This window comes from Ptychodera flava, chromosome 17 (genome assembly GCF_041260155.1).
Source record: "Ptychodera flava strain L36383 chromosome 17, AS_Pfla_20210202, whole genome shotgun sequence".
NCBI classification, from domain to species: Eukaryota; Metazoa; Hemichordata; class Enteropneusta; family Ptychoderidae; genus Ptychodera; species Ptychodera flava.
Window position 1 is genome coordinate 28,358,557 of NC_091944.1, and position 18,341 is coordinate 28,376,897.

Genomic DNA, 18,341 nt, shown 5'->3' on the forward strand with positions numbered 1-18,341 from the left:
ACGGTAATCAACATGACAAGTCACTCTAAGATGAGCTTTATGAAATGCAACCACAGACCCTTGAGAAAAACCAAACGACCGAAATGGAAGTCAATGGGACTAAAATCTCGACACGACCGTCCCTCCCGATTTTATTCCGTTTTGTCCACAATAACGGAGACCGAAGCGAAAGTTTGTCGCTGAAATAGCTCGAACAGAAATTTCAGGCTAAGAAATTTGGCAAACTTATTCCAAACATCGATTTGAAATAAGTGAGATTTAGATGCATGGGGAAAATAACTCCAGGCTAGTCTGCACACACTATAATAACACTCTTACTGTGTTCCAGAAATTGAAGGAATAACTTTGGTAAGAGTTAAGAACGTTTTCCTTCTATTCCAGTCATGCTTTTGTTTCCCAAATGAAAGTATTGTTTTACATGCATCTTTAGATACATGCACACTTAGGCCAAAGGAATCATATTGTGCTGTTCCGATAACCCGACCTGCCCTATTTTTTTACCTGCCGACCCTACACTTTTTAGAGCTACGTAAACACGAAAGTAAACACAAGAAAGAAAAACCCCGTAATATCACGTGTTCGTTATCTGGCATTTGATTTTTGCTTGAACGAGGACGTCTTTTATGTTTTAACTTTTAATTCCCTTTATATGTATGATACGTTTTTTCTGGAAATGTTGTGGCCAGTGTTTGATCGCCCTGAACCCCTGAAAGTGCATATTTAAAAATAAAAATATTTTGAAAAAAAACCCTTCCGACCTACGTATACCTACCCTATTTTTGAAAATCATGTTATCGGAACAGCACAATTTATTTATTTATTTATTTATTTATTTATTTATTTTGGTCTTACATACATACATCCATCCATCTATACATACATACATACATACATACATACAGACAGACAGACAGACAGACAGACAGAGAGACAGAGAGACAGACAGACAGACAGACCGACAGACCGACAGAAGAGAGAGAGAGAGAGAGAGAGAGAGAGAGAGAGAGAGAGAGAGAGAGAGAGAGAGAGAGAGAGAGAGAGAGAGAGAGAGAGAGAGAATAGCCCTCGCAGCCATACCGTTTTTGATGGTGCACATACGAGACTTTTTGTAAACAATCGCACGGTTAAAGGGTCTAATTGAGAAGGTGATTCCGAACTCGAGGTAATGTGATTGTATTACCTGCGTGTTCCCTCAGAGATGCAGATTGTCCAACGGTACTGAACGACCTCTCTTCGGATATTTGATCGTTGACAATGTCCATCTTTTGAACAGTCAGAAGTATGATGACAGGGATGGTACGGAGAACATTATCACCTCACTGTAGAATCTGATTTGGGAGAGTTCGGAGAGTAAATTTCTTGTGATCCGAATCGCTTGGTTTGCGGGGAAGGCGATTTTGCGGAGTCTTCTCCGAGCATGGCTTTTAGGATGGATTTCCTGTTTGTGTGTCTCAGGGCATGGGCCGTCCTGGCGGTGTGGATACTGTCCCTTGCATGTGCAAACAATCAACCCTACAAACAAGGTAAGTGAGGTTGAATAATATTTGTAATGACCTCAGGTAAGTGAGCATGTTAGATAATAAGCATTAAATAATTTCATGAACATTCTCAAATGTCATTTGCGGGATATCATGTACGCATACGTTATCCGCGAGCTGGTTTAAAGCGATAAAGCTTGCATTATCTATGAAGCTATTGTATGATGAAGATACGCCCCTATTCCTTTTCTAAGAAATAAAATGAGTCAAAATATTATTTGCGCTATGTACACAGCGCATGCACTGATTTCCCTTGACGGCGATGCGAGGCTGGAGACACGATCCTTCAGAGCGATGTCAATGTTTTAACATTTGCACAGGTGTAGAGCAAGCGACTGTGTGCGTTTTTGTGTTTCTGTCATTTTGAACATCGAGAAGACAGGCTGTTTAGATCGCAATCAACGCAAATATCCCATTATTTCCAAATATTATGATAATGACCTCGCGGCCTCCTTGCGAATGACCTAAAAAGTCTCTTTCGCAATGACGTTAATTAATCGCATTGTTCCAGATGGTGCGCAACACGGTTCCCGCCCAGACCCGTTTTATGGCTTCTCGTACTCTCCATTAATCAAAGCATGTCGGGGGAACCTCTCTCCCGCTCACATACCCCCGCCATGCCAGATACAGATTGTAATTGCACCGAGATTGATGATGCTGTGGCAGGAACTATTCATCAACTGGCTTTCAAAGAAGATGATTCACAATCCTGTTCTGTGGAGCCGCTCAATTACTCTCAAAGTGGCGATTAAAAGAAAAGACAGATATTCGAGAATTCTATAGTCATGGAAAATTTGCGTCTAGTTTCTGATCATCATGGGGTTGAGATCGTTTGCACATCAGGTCACAGGAGTCTTGTCAATGGTGCGGCCCTGTACACATGTAGAGCACTCTTGTCGCAGTATGATTCCGATTTCTTTTTGATATGATGAACGAGTATATTTGCATGCACTCGCACTCTGCAGACAGTATGACTGGCCCGCGTATATCGATGCATATCGATCAATGAACCAAGCATCTCGTCTCTCAACTCTCGTAGACATTGCACAAATAGTTCTGCGCCTTTTTACATTATCGAATGGCACCACTAACCCCCGAGAAACTGACATCCAGAAATTTCCGTCAAATCAGCTCAGGTGATGATAATCGTATCGATGTCGGATTAATGCCCTCCTCGTGCGGTCGACACAACGTGACGTCATATCAATGCGATGCGAGATCCGAACGAAAATTGCATTGAACAACAGCGTGTGCCGATAGCAGTTCACTTCATGTAATCGAGGTATGTGAACACCTGCGAACACTTATTTCATCGTTTGTTGGCAGTTTTTTTTTAATAATTCTTACGCGAACGCCATTCATGAGATCCTTTGCAGTTCGCGCTTTGTATTTCCATAGTGACAAGATACGGTCTGTCAGGCTTTCTGCGTTTTAAAAGCTACAGAAGGCGTGAGCCGCTGTGTAACGGAGAACGTGTAAATTTATCGAGGTTATGGTATTCAGTGACCCCTCCATAGTTAATGCAACTCACTTAGCATTATGTACACACGAAACCTATCGCGATCTGCGAAAACTAAGGAAGTAAATACAATAAAGCCATACGTCGTGTAGAAATGTTAATGCAATTTAACGACGTCGGGGACTTCGGGCATAGACATTGCAAGTTTCAGCATATAGTTATTTTTTTTAAATCAAGAATTACCATTGACTTTGATTTTGAATCAGAGCACATTGCCATGGCAGCGCGCTCAACTCATCATTATAGCAATGTGCGGCTGTCTGAGTGATTCTGATCGATTAATTGGCTTAATTGTATTTTAATTGGCAGGAAATTGGATCTGCAGACAGAAAGCTAATTCACATTTGAAAACTGTGTTTCTTCCCGATCGTGATCTATGTTTCACCGCGTTTGACTCTCGCGATTGCGGCTGGGAAGGAAATGCGTCATTATCGCGAAATCACAAGGCGATCTCTCGGTGAAAACCGTAATATACATTATGAATTTTCTGATTCTGCTCTGTACAGTCACTGACCTATGCCGTGTTTGTTGAATATGCATGAACGTTGTACTGAATTTTACCAGGAAGTGAGACACCGAATGTTTGAACGCGATATGCATTGGACCGGGAAAAAATAAATTGCGGTATATCATATCCAAGCCAAAGTTCAACCCATAGAAGATGCCCTGTTATTTTCTAACGTTGTTCAAATGTGGTCCTAAATTTCACTGAAACACGAGAGAATATAATATAAACAATGGTATCGACCAAGGTTTGAGTTGTGCATGCTATAACACCGCGAAATGAAGTCACTGAGCTTGCGCAGAAGAAAGACATCGCGTGCCTCTTGCAGAAACTAATAATCGTCCTTTGGAAAATGTACTGTTGCCCAAATTAAGCGTTATTGCAACAATTTCCTTTTGAGCGTTGTCATAACACCCAGCAGTAACTTTAATAGTAACGCTGTATCTTATAATTACTACAGTAACTGTTATGTGGTCATTGGCTTTGCGAACCTGTAAAGTACGATGTGTATAAATATTTGAGGTGGTAAATAGTACAGCAGTCTCGCTTAAAAGTAATAGAGGCGAAAAGAAACGGTTTTTTGAGATTCAATAGCAATGTGCCTATGTTCTAAGTATCATAGTTCTCAGCATGGTGATTTTAGACTTTAACTGAAATCGAAAACGTCAGGTAGGATAAATTGCTTGATATAACGATCATTAAAGATTGTAAGAAATTGATCCTGATCAGTGCTTGGTGTAATCAACCCCCTCGCCCGGACCGTGATGTAATGGACACGTCAAGCTAATACGATTGGGCATCATTGGATCAGCTATGTGATATTGAAGATTTAGGACGCAGATACAACAGTAAAGATACCAGTACTTGAGTTTTCTACTCAACCGGGTCTATATCTTAAGACTTAAGCATGCGTCATGGTTCAACAAAGCAAGACAAAGAACGAAATACTGAAGTAATATAATGCAAAACAATTGAGCAGTGAGATAAAAACAGAACTCCTAAATGAGAACGCACATTTCACACTTTGGTACAATTCCATAATCAGTAATCAAATACTGAGTCATCGGGCAAATTTCCGGTTCAGTGAATAAGACGCCCAAATTTACCGACTACACTCGAAAATCAAAATCAATTTCTTTACAGTTCTCATGACAGAGAATTTGATTTTCGATTTTCAAAGAAGAAGAATACAAAAAAGCTAATATTCGTAATAAGTTTTTTTTTTATGAATTCAGCTAAGCTAAGAATTACTATATTTCGAGAATACGGACAATCTATCCCGAGATATTATCTTATCTTTAATACCACTCTCGTTTACAGTCCCTCGGTGAGGGATACTGTGACTTTACGCATTTCAAGCGTATGTAAATCAAAATTAAAAAGTAAACTTGACCGGCCGAATTTTGTTTGCCAAAGAAATTTCTACCATGAATGTACACACTCACTGACAGTGTATTTCGTGGCCTGTCTGGTGCACTGAGAGAGCCTCCGGGTTGGTCTCATACAGATATTGAATACCCTGAATTATAATGATCACAATCTAGATAATTGCTTCAGTGTCTTTCGAGAAACGAGCGGGGGGAGAATAACTCTCACCCCGGCAAGTCAATTGCATCAAGGTTTCCGGAGGCGCGGTTATCAGACTACGCCCATGTTTCCACGCGCTTTTATCAATGACAGATTAATTGCGTGCGTTTCAATGCAAGTAATTACGTTGTAAGCCCAGGACACTTTCATGCATTTCTGCCGTCAACATCATTAAAACAGGACTAAAATCCTCTTTGAATGAGTCATAATGTTATTACTAAGAACAGAGATAGAGACAGGTAAATATTATCTTGATTCCACAGAAGGGGAGAAATTGGATGAAAACAGAAAATACGCAAAATTTTCCGAGCAATTTTTTTTGCTTGGCGTCATGGAGGAGGGTTCATGGAGTCGCGATTTCTTTAATTGTATATTTCAACTAGAGAATGACATTTTGCAGTCGTGCTGTATGTCTCGAGGCTTCACACTCTGTGCTTTGGGGAAAAACGTCCTCCTGTGTTACAGATGAGGTCACCGTGTCGGATTCTTTATTGCATTGTTATGAAAAATGGATGTACAAGGTGATAAGATAATTGAATTCCTGCAAGCCGGTAAGCTACAGTATAATCGCATGGTGCAATCTATATTAATCTTCTCCTTTTACCCTGGTCAGGTTTGTGTTTTCATTCCTTCATCCTCAAGAGTACACGTTTGGATGGCCCTTTCTGTCACATTTTCACCTACACATCGTGGTTAAGTTGAAGGTATGATAAATGTATGTTAGAGCACGATTCATGAGTCACGTGATTTTGAACAGTGTGCGCAGGTCAACTTTGGCGCCACGCCGGATGATCAAACATATTGTAGCGCACTTCTTCTTTCCTTCAGACCTGTTAACTTTAATGCATACACCAAACCGCACTGAGAGGGGCTTCTGCATAAGCACACATCACACTCGGCCTCTGTACAGCAATGTCAATAAATCATCGACTTCGGCGTGTAAGTCTATCGTGAAAATGGATATGAAACGCGCATGCGTCAACAGCGATATTATAAGGGAACATACTTGGGGGCTTCAGATTCCTTCACTTAATGAGACCTGTATTACATCAGAAATATCTAGAACAAAGACAGAATGTGGTATATTTGGGTTGTGTCAATACTCTGATATCACAGTCAAAGAAACAAGCGTTTTTCTCCCATGCGCCGCAAATTTATTGAGATTCATTATTTCAGTCGGCAGCTTGCACCATAAATTTTGTAAATTAATGAGCGTGATAAAATGAATGAAAGTAAAATATTTTGAGACGGTGGAAAATTGCAATATGAGATTATCAGAAAGTAAGTGTATCAATATTAAACTGAACATTGGAGGCATTGAGTATGATTGCAAAATATTTAACAGGGAGAAGAAAAGAGAAGCAATATTTGGAAAGCAAAATGGAATTCTCGTATCGGTAGCACATTAGAAAGAGAAACCGTGGATGTAGCCTTTGAATGTCTGGTCAATAAAATAAAGCAAAGTAAGGGCGACTTCAGCAACAACTCATCCCAGATGACTAGCAGACTTGTATCAAAGTTAAGGGTCCGACAACACGACATCTAAATGAGAAAAATATCATGAGGCTCTTTCATGGACCAGAATATTTCAAGAGACAAGAGCCGAGACAACACCAGTAACTTTTGACACGCTTAACAGACTGAAGACACAGAAAGAAAAACCTTGTAAAATTTGCCACATAATTTTCATCTTTCTGGAATATTCTGTATTTAGTCAAACAAACGTGCATTTCTGAATTCTTCACCGTAAAGGCTATCTTGACACGAATATATATGCAAGGGAATTTGTGAGACCAGAAATAATGAAAAGGAAACGTTCGAGCGATTATTTGTTGTACTGCATGACCCTTCCCAGAAGAAATTACTTGTTCCATGAAATTTCGAGAATAATAATGAGGTAGTGCTGTTAATGGCTTTTCTTGGCTATGCATCGTCGCTGATTAAATGTTTAATGTTTCCTTTATAGTCATTTATCCTATCTACATAATCTCCAAGACATGCCAGATGTAGAATGGAAAAAAATAAGAACTGAACCTGCACTTAGAAACATGGCCCTAGGATCGGAGATACGTTTTTGATGGCAAGACATAACTTGTATCCAAAATGATTAGACCAGTGACGAAGATGATCACACACTGGATGGGGGTGGGGCGGGGTGTGCAACGACTAGCAAGATTTTCCTTTTTCTCTGTAATAAAAAACAAATTTGTGCAAAATGGCTACGTAATGACAAACTTGTACTCCTGCAGTACTCGTCATAAAATTAATGGTAACCTTTATGTCCCAAGTGTCAACACTTCCTTGGGTAAATTCTCGATATCATATACAGGCTGCATCTATTGGAATACATTACCTAAACAAATTAAAACAAAAACCACTAGAAGTTCGTTCAGACACTCCCTTTCAAGTCTCCTCATACACGGTTAGTGTTTTACATGACGAAGAGTTATATTCAACTTTACAAATATGTATATCATAGATATATAAATATATATATTTCACTATACATTTTGTTTTTTAGGGTTTTTTTTGTTTTTGTTTGTTTTTGTTTTTGTTTTTTTTGTTTTTTTATTTTACATATTTTCTACTTATTCGTAATGTATTTTTTGTAGTTGTTCTTATTTACTTAGTTAGTTACTTAGCACTTTCAAGTCTACTTTTACACGATTGTTTTTTGGGGGTTTTTTTTTTAAGTGATGAAGAGTTATATTCAACTCTACATATATGTATATCATATTTAAATATGTATATATTTTATATACGTTTTTTTTTTTCTCTCTTATCGTTTTCTTTTTTACGCATTTCTACTTACTCGTAATGTATCTATTTAGTTATATATTTATTTATGTAGTTGTTCTTTTATTCACTTAGTTACTTTGTTACAATTAGGTTACTACTTTCATGTACACTACCCTCGATATACTTCAGTTTTCTTTTTTCTTCTTGGTTTCCTTGCTTTAACATCAAATGGCTTTGGGAACGGACTAGACTAGCATTTGCTATTTTCCGTTTCCATTTACCCTTTATCACAGCACAACTCAGATGTACATTCATCATTGAATTGTAATATTATTATGATTAAGGGTAATAAAGATTATTATTATTATTATTATTATTAATCCCCGAAGAAGAAATCGCTGAGACTGGTACCAAGCAAACCCACATGTGTCTTCACTTTAACTTACGGTCAACATATTACGTTATATCAATGCCCGGATATTCTAATAAGTTGGAAATAACCATCTGAAACACATGTGCGAATAAAAGTGATCACAGTTTGAGAACGCAGATTTGGCACAAAAATTGTTTGCAGGCGAAGACAATCCCACATTGATGCAGTATCCTCGGAGTCATGTATGTTGTGTGTCTCTGTACTCTAGACACGAACGTAATGCCAAATTAGCCGTACGCCTGGGCTTTCCACGGAGCTCACATCAGTAAGACAGGTAAATTCCGACAGTGATGGATGGCGACGATACGTCGCCACATACTAATGCATGCATGTCAACAAGAATGGTAGACATCGGGTTCTTTTGACATTTTCCCGCGATGCGTAGAGGGTTCACTCTCCAAATGGCAACTGCGCGATTTACTCGGCAATTAAAGACCCCGGATTGGATATCCTCAAAAGTGCGCGCGCCTCTACTTAACCGCTCATTATCTCTGCGTGCGTTTTAGTAAGCTGCATCGAAATTGACATGAATTACCCATCAGCGATCTCTCCAGCGATAACAGAAAGAGCACTCTGTAGCCGCATGGATTACCAGCATATTTCAAAACTGGGACATTGTGCCGTACTTTGCGGAATTCTATGAAAAATCACTTTTCAGAACTGGGACATTCAATCTGCCCTACTTTGCGAAATTTTATTAAAAATCACTTTTTTCTTTTGCCCATTCCTCTATATACATGTTTGTGTTGCAATGCCTTCCTACTTTCATAGTGCGTTGGCAAAATTTAGCCAAGAGACCAAAAGAAAAAACATTCATAGCACATGAAATGCCATTATTTATTTAGGAGTTACTTGGAGCCAAATTTAACGAGAGCAGCGTTTTCCCAAAAGTATCGTTCCAGCGAAAATAAATTGTAGAACGGCAGATTGCTCGAGGTTTATACTGAAGTCATGATGTTCCATTTGCCCCGCCCCCCCCCCCCCCCCATCTCCTCGCGATTACCTTGTCGGACCACCATGCCTTGTCAGTACGCATGTTCAGTTGATTGATTGCGTATCTTGTTAGCAGTGACGTCACCGCGGAGCCAGAATTGCCCTGGGGAATAGGTTTAGCGAGAAAGCGATTTTCTTGTTTCAGACAGACGACGATCTTTACTAATAAAAGAAGACATACAATTTAATGTTTTACGTTCTATCGTTTACAGTGCAAAGGGAGTTCATCGATCTCACCTCATCTTTTGACGAAGTCAGTCGGGGCATTTGAGGTGAAAAAAGACCTGCTCATGCTCGCTCGACAAGTGTTATTTTCTCTTTTGCGGTAAGGAAAACAGACGGTAAACAGGTCATATTATCTGAATGTTTCGCATGCGCCCTGCATTTTCAGCCGTCTGGCCGACAGAAATTCGACATTGTAATATGTTGTAATAAAAATTCCATCGGTGCAACCATGGAAAAGCCTTTAAGTGACACTCTGTAATCTGGAACCACATTTTTCAGTGTCGAATCAATGTTCTCTTTAGTGATGTTGCAAGGGGCATTGAATCTAACTTACAAATTTACATAAATTTGCATAGTGAAAGTGTGGAAAATTCAAGGGGGATGTGAGCTGTCCCTGCCCCAGGCTACAGCACTGTTGTCGGTTTGCCAACGATTACGACAAAATCGTCGTAATTAATGTTATCCATCGAAATAATATTTCATACAACCTTTTAAAAAAATCCGTGTATGTTGACTTCATTTCAGACAGGGTGCCTTTTACCCGTTATTTTTCGCCGCTTTTCACCAGACTGCTATTCTTGTAGCGCTAATTGATTGATTGACAAACCCGCATATCCAAAATTAAACACACGAACAAGACCGAGATAAAAGAGGCTCTTTGCTTCTGTCAAATACAGATATCCCCTTGAGATGCATCGACCCGCTCGGATCATTTGATGACGTCATCAAAATGTGCGCGTGTATTCGGAGTCGAGGCTTCGCCAGCATCTTGTACTTTAAGAGAGGGATTAAGACCTGATGTCAACAGATACACGAAAATATCATAGACTTTTAGAAAATTTGAAGTATATAATGAATAAGAAAACACTGTTATACAAAAACAGCCCGGACAATCTGAAACAACTACAAATTTACAATTATTCATAATCATCAGCCAATATGCTAGAGGAATTACTTTATATCAGAAATTTATTTGAATTGTTATTTTACATTTAAAGGAATGATAACTCACCCTGTTTGTATTTCGATTACGATTTGAATCTGTCAAGCGTTTACAGATAGTCATAAATCTACTAAATTGAGAGTAATGAGATTCTGTTTGAAGCTTATGCCAGATGGCTTTGTCATGTCAGAATTATTTGGCTTGTTTTATGTGGTGTGTGGAGGGACTGTTAAACTGTGGTGCGACTTAAGTCAGGTTTAAGGTACAATGCGCCTTGGGGACAGATATTTGGACTCTCAAACTTTTTCAATTTTTTTTTCTGATCTACCACTTATGGAGGTTCATTATAAATCTCTTGGTGTAAGAAACTTTTCACCGTCTTAGTTTTTCGAAAATCGAAAATTGTATGTTTCTTCAGAGAGTTAACACAGGGATAGCGGCCATTTTGAATTTTAAATATCAGTCTTGTTTCTCTAGTACCAAACTTTGCACGGTGACCCCCGATTTTTATGCTTGATTTTGAAAGAGAATGATTGAAAGATTCCTTGAGGAAAGTTTGGGCAAAACTTTAGAAGTTTAGGTCTTTCACTTTCGAGGCGCATAATACCTTAATAACGGTAGAGCGCATCAGGGCATTGGAGTTTGGATCGAAGGAATGTCGATGGGAACGTAGAACGTCGAGGTCATTTTTAAGGCTTGGCGTTTTGGGGCGTCGTGGTCAAGGTCAAATGGGTAGTGTTATAGGAAATCTCCACGGTCAAATGGATGGTGTCATTCGTTGGGTTTTGAGGTCAAGGTCAATGGGTACGCCGGGAGACAGGGCACCAACCAACGCGAGTTAGTTTGGAATTCTGTATCATCCCGTAGTATGTCCTGCCCACTGCTCCTATACGTGCCCATTTTAGGCCACTTTTTCTCAACGCACGGTTTCCGCCTTCTAAAATGCCGTGGGCATATCATGTTTCCTCTATAAGCCCGCAGTGTTCATATCCGTTGTTCAAATTTAATCTCAGCGTGGGTCATTTTCCGTTATAATTGATTGGTTCATTAGAGGTACATATATGCTGTATGTGCTTTAGTGAAATATGATTCAAAGCAATATAAAGGCATGCGACACCGCGAATGTTAGACCAGAAGAGTATCGCAAATTTTTGAGAGCACAATATCTGTCTTTGAGGCGCATCCTAACTCTTTCGATGTGTCTAGGTTTTGCATCAATCAGATGAATACATCACTGACTCACTTTAGTTCAAGAAAGGCTACCACATGAAAAATAGTTGGGGTCAGGGGAGTATTGGCGCTGTTTCAACTTTCAACCATCGGGTCAAAGGTTAAAGTTACCTCCTCGGGTATGATCATTCTTTCAATACTAACAGCCAATAAAATGTATTTTATTATGCTATCGCAGTGTATATAAAGTTTAGAGTAAAAAAAACTGAAAAAGTATACTCAATCAGTTAATCAACTGTTCAGATCATGTTTTGTAGTTAGAAAAGTTGTGAATATATCAACTGTTGTAAGGATAACATATTTACATTAATCAGGCAATTTTTACGAGATAGAACCATTCTTAACCTAGATTTTGTTCTGTGCAAATCCCAATCATAACAGACGCGTTACATGCTGCCTTGGAAACACGCATGTTCACGTGGCACACCCCGAGAAGCTGGGACATTTCAGGGAACCCATATTTACATTAACATACCGAAGACCCTTTAATGCAGTTATATTCAATTGTATCGCAATCCAGGGCGAATGTGTGTTCTTCGATTAGACCACAGGCTCTAGAGTCAATGCAGGCGAACCGCTAGCCGCCACTGATACAATAATTGATTTTTATTGTATCAGTGGCGGCTAGCGGTTCGCCTGCATTGACTCTAGAGCCTGTGGATTAGACTGTGATCCGCCTGGGGTATCTGTGAGATTACGCGGTATTATGTCAGTTTTCTGATCTAGGTGCGTGCAACGAACCCTAGATTTCCAACTTTTCACCTCCACGGAAAATACCAAGATGGCGAGAAAAAAAGGAAAATTAATTTACCCTACAGGCTGACGCATTTTTTTCAAATTCCTTCGACGGTTATTGTAACATCTATGTCGGAAACATGAAGTAGGTGTTTTCGCCTTTGTGTGCGTCTTGTGAAATTTTAAAACGACCTCTAGATATTTCAAAATTAGACTCTCGCATTCTCGTGGGATGCACTCAACTGTGATTAGATGTTGAGATATTCCTAACAGACTAGACAGTGAGATGCATACTAAAAACAATGACCTTGGCGACATATCTGTTACATAGAGTGCGATTCGTGTTCATCATCAGTACGGCGGCTCTATCTTTATTCCGTGTGAATCCGACTCGGAACCTAACCGACGAGCCTCCAAAGTTATCAAGAAAGACATAGAGACTGCCAACTATATACATCTGTCATCTTGGGAACAAATCCACTGAGTACGACCAGAGCCTTTACGCGGTCACCAGTCTATTAGATTTGTCGGTTTGAGTTTCATAATCTCCATTTGCAGCGATCGCATCTACAGCATACAAATTGGCGAGGCAGCCACGCCAATCAGCCGCGGGTTTTACCCGTCTGTGTCGTTTCATACATGGAATAAGGATGTCTTATAATTGAAGATGTGGCGCCTATACAGTACAGACCATAATATTAGAATCATCGGTCGCATTGAATGTCGCGCGATTCGTTGCTTTTTAATCAATGCGGACACTTTCAATGTTTGAGGCATTTTGAGATAAACGTTTGTTCTGTGCTAAAGCTTTGTGGCTGGCCTTAGTCGTAGCTTTATTCAACGGTATCTATACATCATATCGTTACCAGTGAGTTGTGTTGTACTGAAAGGAGGCCCTACACGTTGTTCTTCATGTTTCAATGAGCCAATCATGTTCCATATGCATAATGCTGCCCTTTTTGGAAATATTTCAGGAAATAGCTATAAAGTCAGGAACCTGACCTCGCTTTCCCTGATAAAATCGCGATTCTACCGAACAACACAATTCCCACGATGTATACTTTCAGGTTGATCGTCCGGCGAAAAAGTGACTCAAGGTCATTATAAAGTAGACAAGGCTTCTTCAGTACAAATATTTGGACTAACAAAATAATACAATTCTTTGCCTATTTTTAGCTTTTTCTGGCTTCACGTTAAAACTCAAAGACCACATTTACTTTGCACACACTGATTCGACTTCCAGTATTACACCCCGTAAAGGTAACGCAGAGTGTGTTGGAAAAGTATGAATTTGAAATAGTTTTACAATCCACTGGGTGTACGATGACCCTTGATTATGAAAGACAATAGGTTACATTAATTGACAACAGCATGAGTAAAATTATATGATTCTATGATCGGGGAGAATATCTCAGATATTTTTCAACAATTATAACTAGCCTTAGTCGATAACAATTATTGTGAGTTGATATATGAGAGATATTCAACCTTTAACCTTTGTCCTGTTCAACTTTTGGCCTAACCCTTTTGGTCTTATTGAGCCTTTCTGCTGGAACGTGAGTAAAAAGGGTCACTGGGCAGTCGTCAATCGTACGAACATAAAACTACTTTTATCGCATCGTCCTTCTTTAAAATCGCTCACGAGCCGTACACACTGAGAGGTAGCCTGGATATAAATATACTTTTAATGACCCAAATCTCCCACGCCAACGCTTGTATCTGTGTTATCAATATTAACGAAGCGGTCTTAAGCAGACACGGAAATCTGTGATTCACCTTCGGGTGATATGCACTCTACGGCACGCAAGGGAGTGTTTATGAAACCAAGATGCGCCATCGGAGACGTCATGGCCAACATTTTAGTTTTGTTACTATAACACCAATGACGTCACAGAGTTTTAAAGCGACAACGGAATCGCTTTTATCTGATCTGACCGATCTCGCCACACGTAGTCCAGTCAAGCATAAACAGCGATTGATTATGGGACGTGTGTCTTGTCAGGTATGGCTATGCCATCAACCGCGACAAGACGTGTACAGTCGTACACATCTTAACTTTATCCTAAATGCCACATGCGTCAAAGTCGTAAAATGAACTTCCCGGCTGAATACCCGATATATAGACGTTAATCATGCCGAGTGTCTGAAATGCGCGGTGCGTGCCCCACAGACTCCGCCCGGTAATCCACTTTTGGCAAGTACGAAGTCAATCTTTCTTCGTAGTAAACCAATAATAAGTTGATTTAATAGAGGACTGACTCACTTCAGCATGCGAAAATGTCCTGCTGATTGTCAAATTTAAACGAAGTAATAAAGTGTACGTCTTATTATAGTAAGAAATTTATCAGATTAGTGAGTAATGAAAGAGCTTGTAGAGCAGAATGCAAATGAAGCTTGGATGACGTCACACTTTAATTTCCATAAATTTGCCTCTTTTTGATACCAATCATTGCTGCTTGCAATTGACACTGCAGTAACAAGCCTCTGTGGAGGATAGATCATACATTTTGAAGTCGATTCTCAGATATTACTGTGTTCAGTTTGAAGATCATGTATTTAGGTAGGGAATGGTAAACTCTGTAAAACTGAACAAAGTCACCTATGATTAGGTATCGGGAGGGGGGGGGCAGTGATTATGAGAACGGCTAATGGTGCAAATCTCACAAGAGATGGCGACCCTAACCTCTCTACGTCTCCATTCAGTCAACAAGCAATAAAATATCACCAAAACCATGGCAAAAAGTGACATAATTTTAAGTGTTGTAGCCGTATGGTATGTTCAAAGGATTTAACAGCGCGCGAATTGTGTAATGACGACGATTTCTTACAAAAACGCAGACGACAATTCTTTGATTATGCACTCTTCATGATTGTAATTTAAAAGAGTATAATATATGACCTTTTTCTCAATTCAAATTGGTTTAGAGGTCGATGCAATCTCGTCGTACATTCCCGTTGAAACGAAGTCCACTTTCATCGTATATAGATAAACGTTTTCAAATGAATAATACTGTGTATGACTTCAATTAAGAGATAAGAGATTTAGTCAAACAGGCTATCTGCTTGGCAACAACCTTTAATTGAGTTTCGTATGAATTACGTCTCTGAATTACCTTTTTCATTCACTTGATATTGTCAGATTAATCTCTTTGTATGTCTTCGGGTGATTGAATCGTGTTACGTCAACAGAATGAATCGATATATAATATGACCGCCGAGCAATATTGAATAGACCAGCATGTACGTATGTAAAGAATTATTACGGGTCAATTTTCAGTTGGATATCAATATTACGAGAGAGAGAGAGAGAGAGAGAGAGAGAGAGAGAGAGAGAGAGAGAGAGAGAGAGAGAGAGAGAGAGAGAGAGAGAGAGAGAGAGAGAGAGAGAGAGAGAGAGAGAGAGAGAGGGGGGCGAGGGAGGGAGGGAGGGAGGGAGACAGACAGACAGACAGACAGACAGACAGACAGGGAAAACCAGTGAGACTGACAGAGAGGCAGGAGGGGTAAATGTATCCACGAATGGAGGCATAGGGAGACAAAGAGGTCGGAGGGGATACCTATACTGAGAATATAAGCTTAGGACAGGAGTGTGTTTCAGACGGCACACTTATTGCATAATTTTTGAAATTTGGGGTCAGTTACATAGTCAGCCTTTGGCATTTTCCAGAGACGTCGAATCAGATCATGTCTTTATTATCGACTCCAACAAGATGCTTGAGCAGCACAATGTCGGCCATGCTAATGTTTTTTGAAGGAGAAATAAAACGTCGAAACCCCGTGAAATTATTAAATTCGTTCAGTATCTGAAGGTGAACGTAAATCCGATCATTAAATGCCGTCGATAATACCGTAAAATTATTACACAGGTTCTGAACATTAAGTCGAGGACTTCCAATAACATTAAACAAATGACGAAGCCAATTCGTGAATTACTAGGTGTTATTAATTGAAATTAGTCAAACTGAAGAGCGATGGAAAAAGTTATATTCACTACAATGAAATCCTCCGCCCTATTAGCGTCCACACAAGACACCTGGGTTGTGTACACATTAGAACTAGCCTTATTTTACACTCTTGCACAGTACAATGTGGTGTCATTAGAGGTAAAAGGCAGTACAGCGCCAACTTGGCTGTCTTCAGCTGTGCTAATTGAACAAAACACTGGAGAACGGGTCATCAGTTGTGATTGTTGTAATTCGCCCGGTTTTGCCGGTTTCCAAGAAAGGAGAACATTTCGCGTCGAGTGAAATATATGTGACACTAGACAATGGGAAACTAATGTTCGTTAGATGTATCGTAAAAGGTCCACTTTTTTGTCGTGATGCTATGCAGTCTGATTGTTATATTTTTATACCTTTTAAAGGCCCATGAGCTGCAACTCTGCGAAATTTGTCCAACCTCAAGGTACCTCCAATTTTCTCAGATATTCAATTTGCAAATTGAACGGTATCGTCATAATCTATGCCTCAATAACGTTTGCTTGTGGCAGGATAGGCAAGAAATTGAACAGATTTTTGTCCATTTTAAATGTCCCGCCATTTTCAAAATCGTGCCATGTTATGTGAAAAACGGAGAATTTCTTGTCAAAATGGAGTGAATCCCTTTTCCGTCCTTTCAGTGGGTAGCGCCATATTATATTTGTAAAGATTCAAATGTGTGCGTGCACCATTTACGCTGTTTATCATGTAGTTGCATGGAGGCGGCCATATTTGGGTGCGGCACATGTTTATTATTTGATTGTCTTACTGAAACCTTCCCATGCAGTCCCATTCAGTGGATAATTATACTTGAGTAAAAATCTCTGAGCAAGAACATTTCTACGAACTAATTTTAAACTCAATATAAAATCATGAAAATAATGTCAAAGTTGCAGCTCATGTGCCTTTAATCATTATTTCGGATACCGCCTACTCTGATAACGCTGTATGTGGATAACTAGGATAATTTGCAACTTATGTCCTGGATCATGCTGCAAATAAAACAACACCAAGGAACTTGTATGAAGCTATAGTCTGAACACCTGTAGATAACGCATGCTCCGCTCTTTGCCATTAAGAACTGACAACGTGCGGTATCAGATCAATTCATTCAACCGTGGAGAATGCTACAGGCAATTACATCTTGTGAAGTAACGGTCAGAGGGAAGCTTTGTGTTTCTGAACCAGATGGTGTTTTTTTCTCTATCGCATTAAGGAGAAAGTAATGTTTGCTTGTTTGAAGAATTCCAGTTGTTGTCTTGTTCTAGTAATACAACTTATGTATTTTAAGAGCAGGAGGTCTGAAGTCTGTTTCAAATATTCTCTCTCCTTATAATATAATTTTTCTCATTCTTAACCACTTTCTCAGAAGATAGAATTCTCCTTCTGTAGGGCAAAATACAGTGAAGTTTTTGAATCACTATATTGAATTGCTTGAGATAAGCCATGCATATTTCTCAGAAATCGTGAACACTAATGCTAAATTGGAAATGTTTCTGTGACACATTTGCAAACACAGGGGGTTAATAGTTTGAGTCCGCTTGTGTCCACACACACACAATTAAGACAAAGATAAGCAGACTGATCTCATCTAATTATTGTCACGAAATGTAGTGTTCTGTTCGGCAGCCATGACAAAAGGAAATTGAATATTAGTTGTCGTTTGTTATATGTTACAAATACCTGTCGAGTTAGGGCGTTTAAGACGGCTCAGAAGCGGCTGAGTCCGTCCACACAGCGAGTTGCGGATAGAGTTAATCCCTATACCGGCTCAAGTCTCTCCAGCTAAACCGTCTCAAATTTGAAATGTTTCAGAACCACTTGGGTAGCGTCCAAATGTAACTTTTTGTGCCATTATTGGACCAGAGCCGTTTCAGAGGCGTTTTAATGGCCTGTGTGTGAACGGCACATAAGACT

The 18,341-nt window shown here is 39.5% G+C and overlaps 1 protein-coding gene across 1 annotated transcript in view; it reads left to right on the plus strand.

The window, feature by feature from the left end:
- Positions 1-1,135: 1,135 nt before the first annotated feature.
- Positions 1,136-18,341, plus strand: part of LOC139115977 (uncharacterized) — a 30,306-nt gene continuing 13,100 nt past the window's right edge. The window contains exon 1 of the mRNA XM_070678455.1: positions 1,136-1,523. Within this exon, the coding sequence (XP_070534556.1) occupies positions 1,418-1,523 (106 nt within the window). The 5' untranslated portion in view covers positions 1,136-1,417. The remainder of the gene's footprint in view (positions 1,524-18,341) is intronic.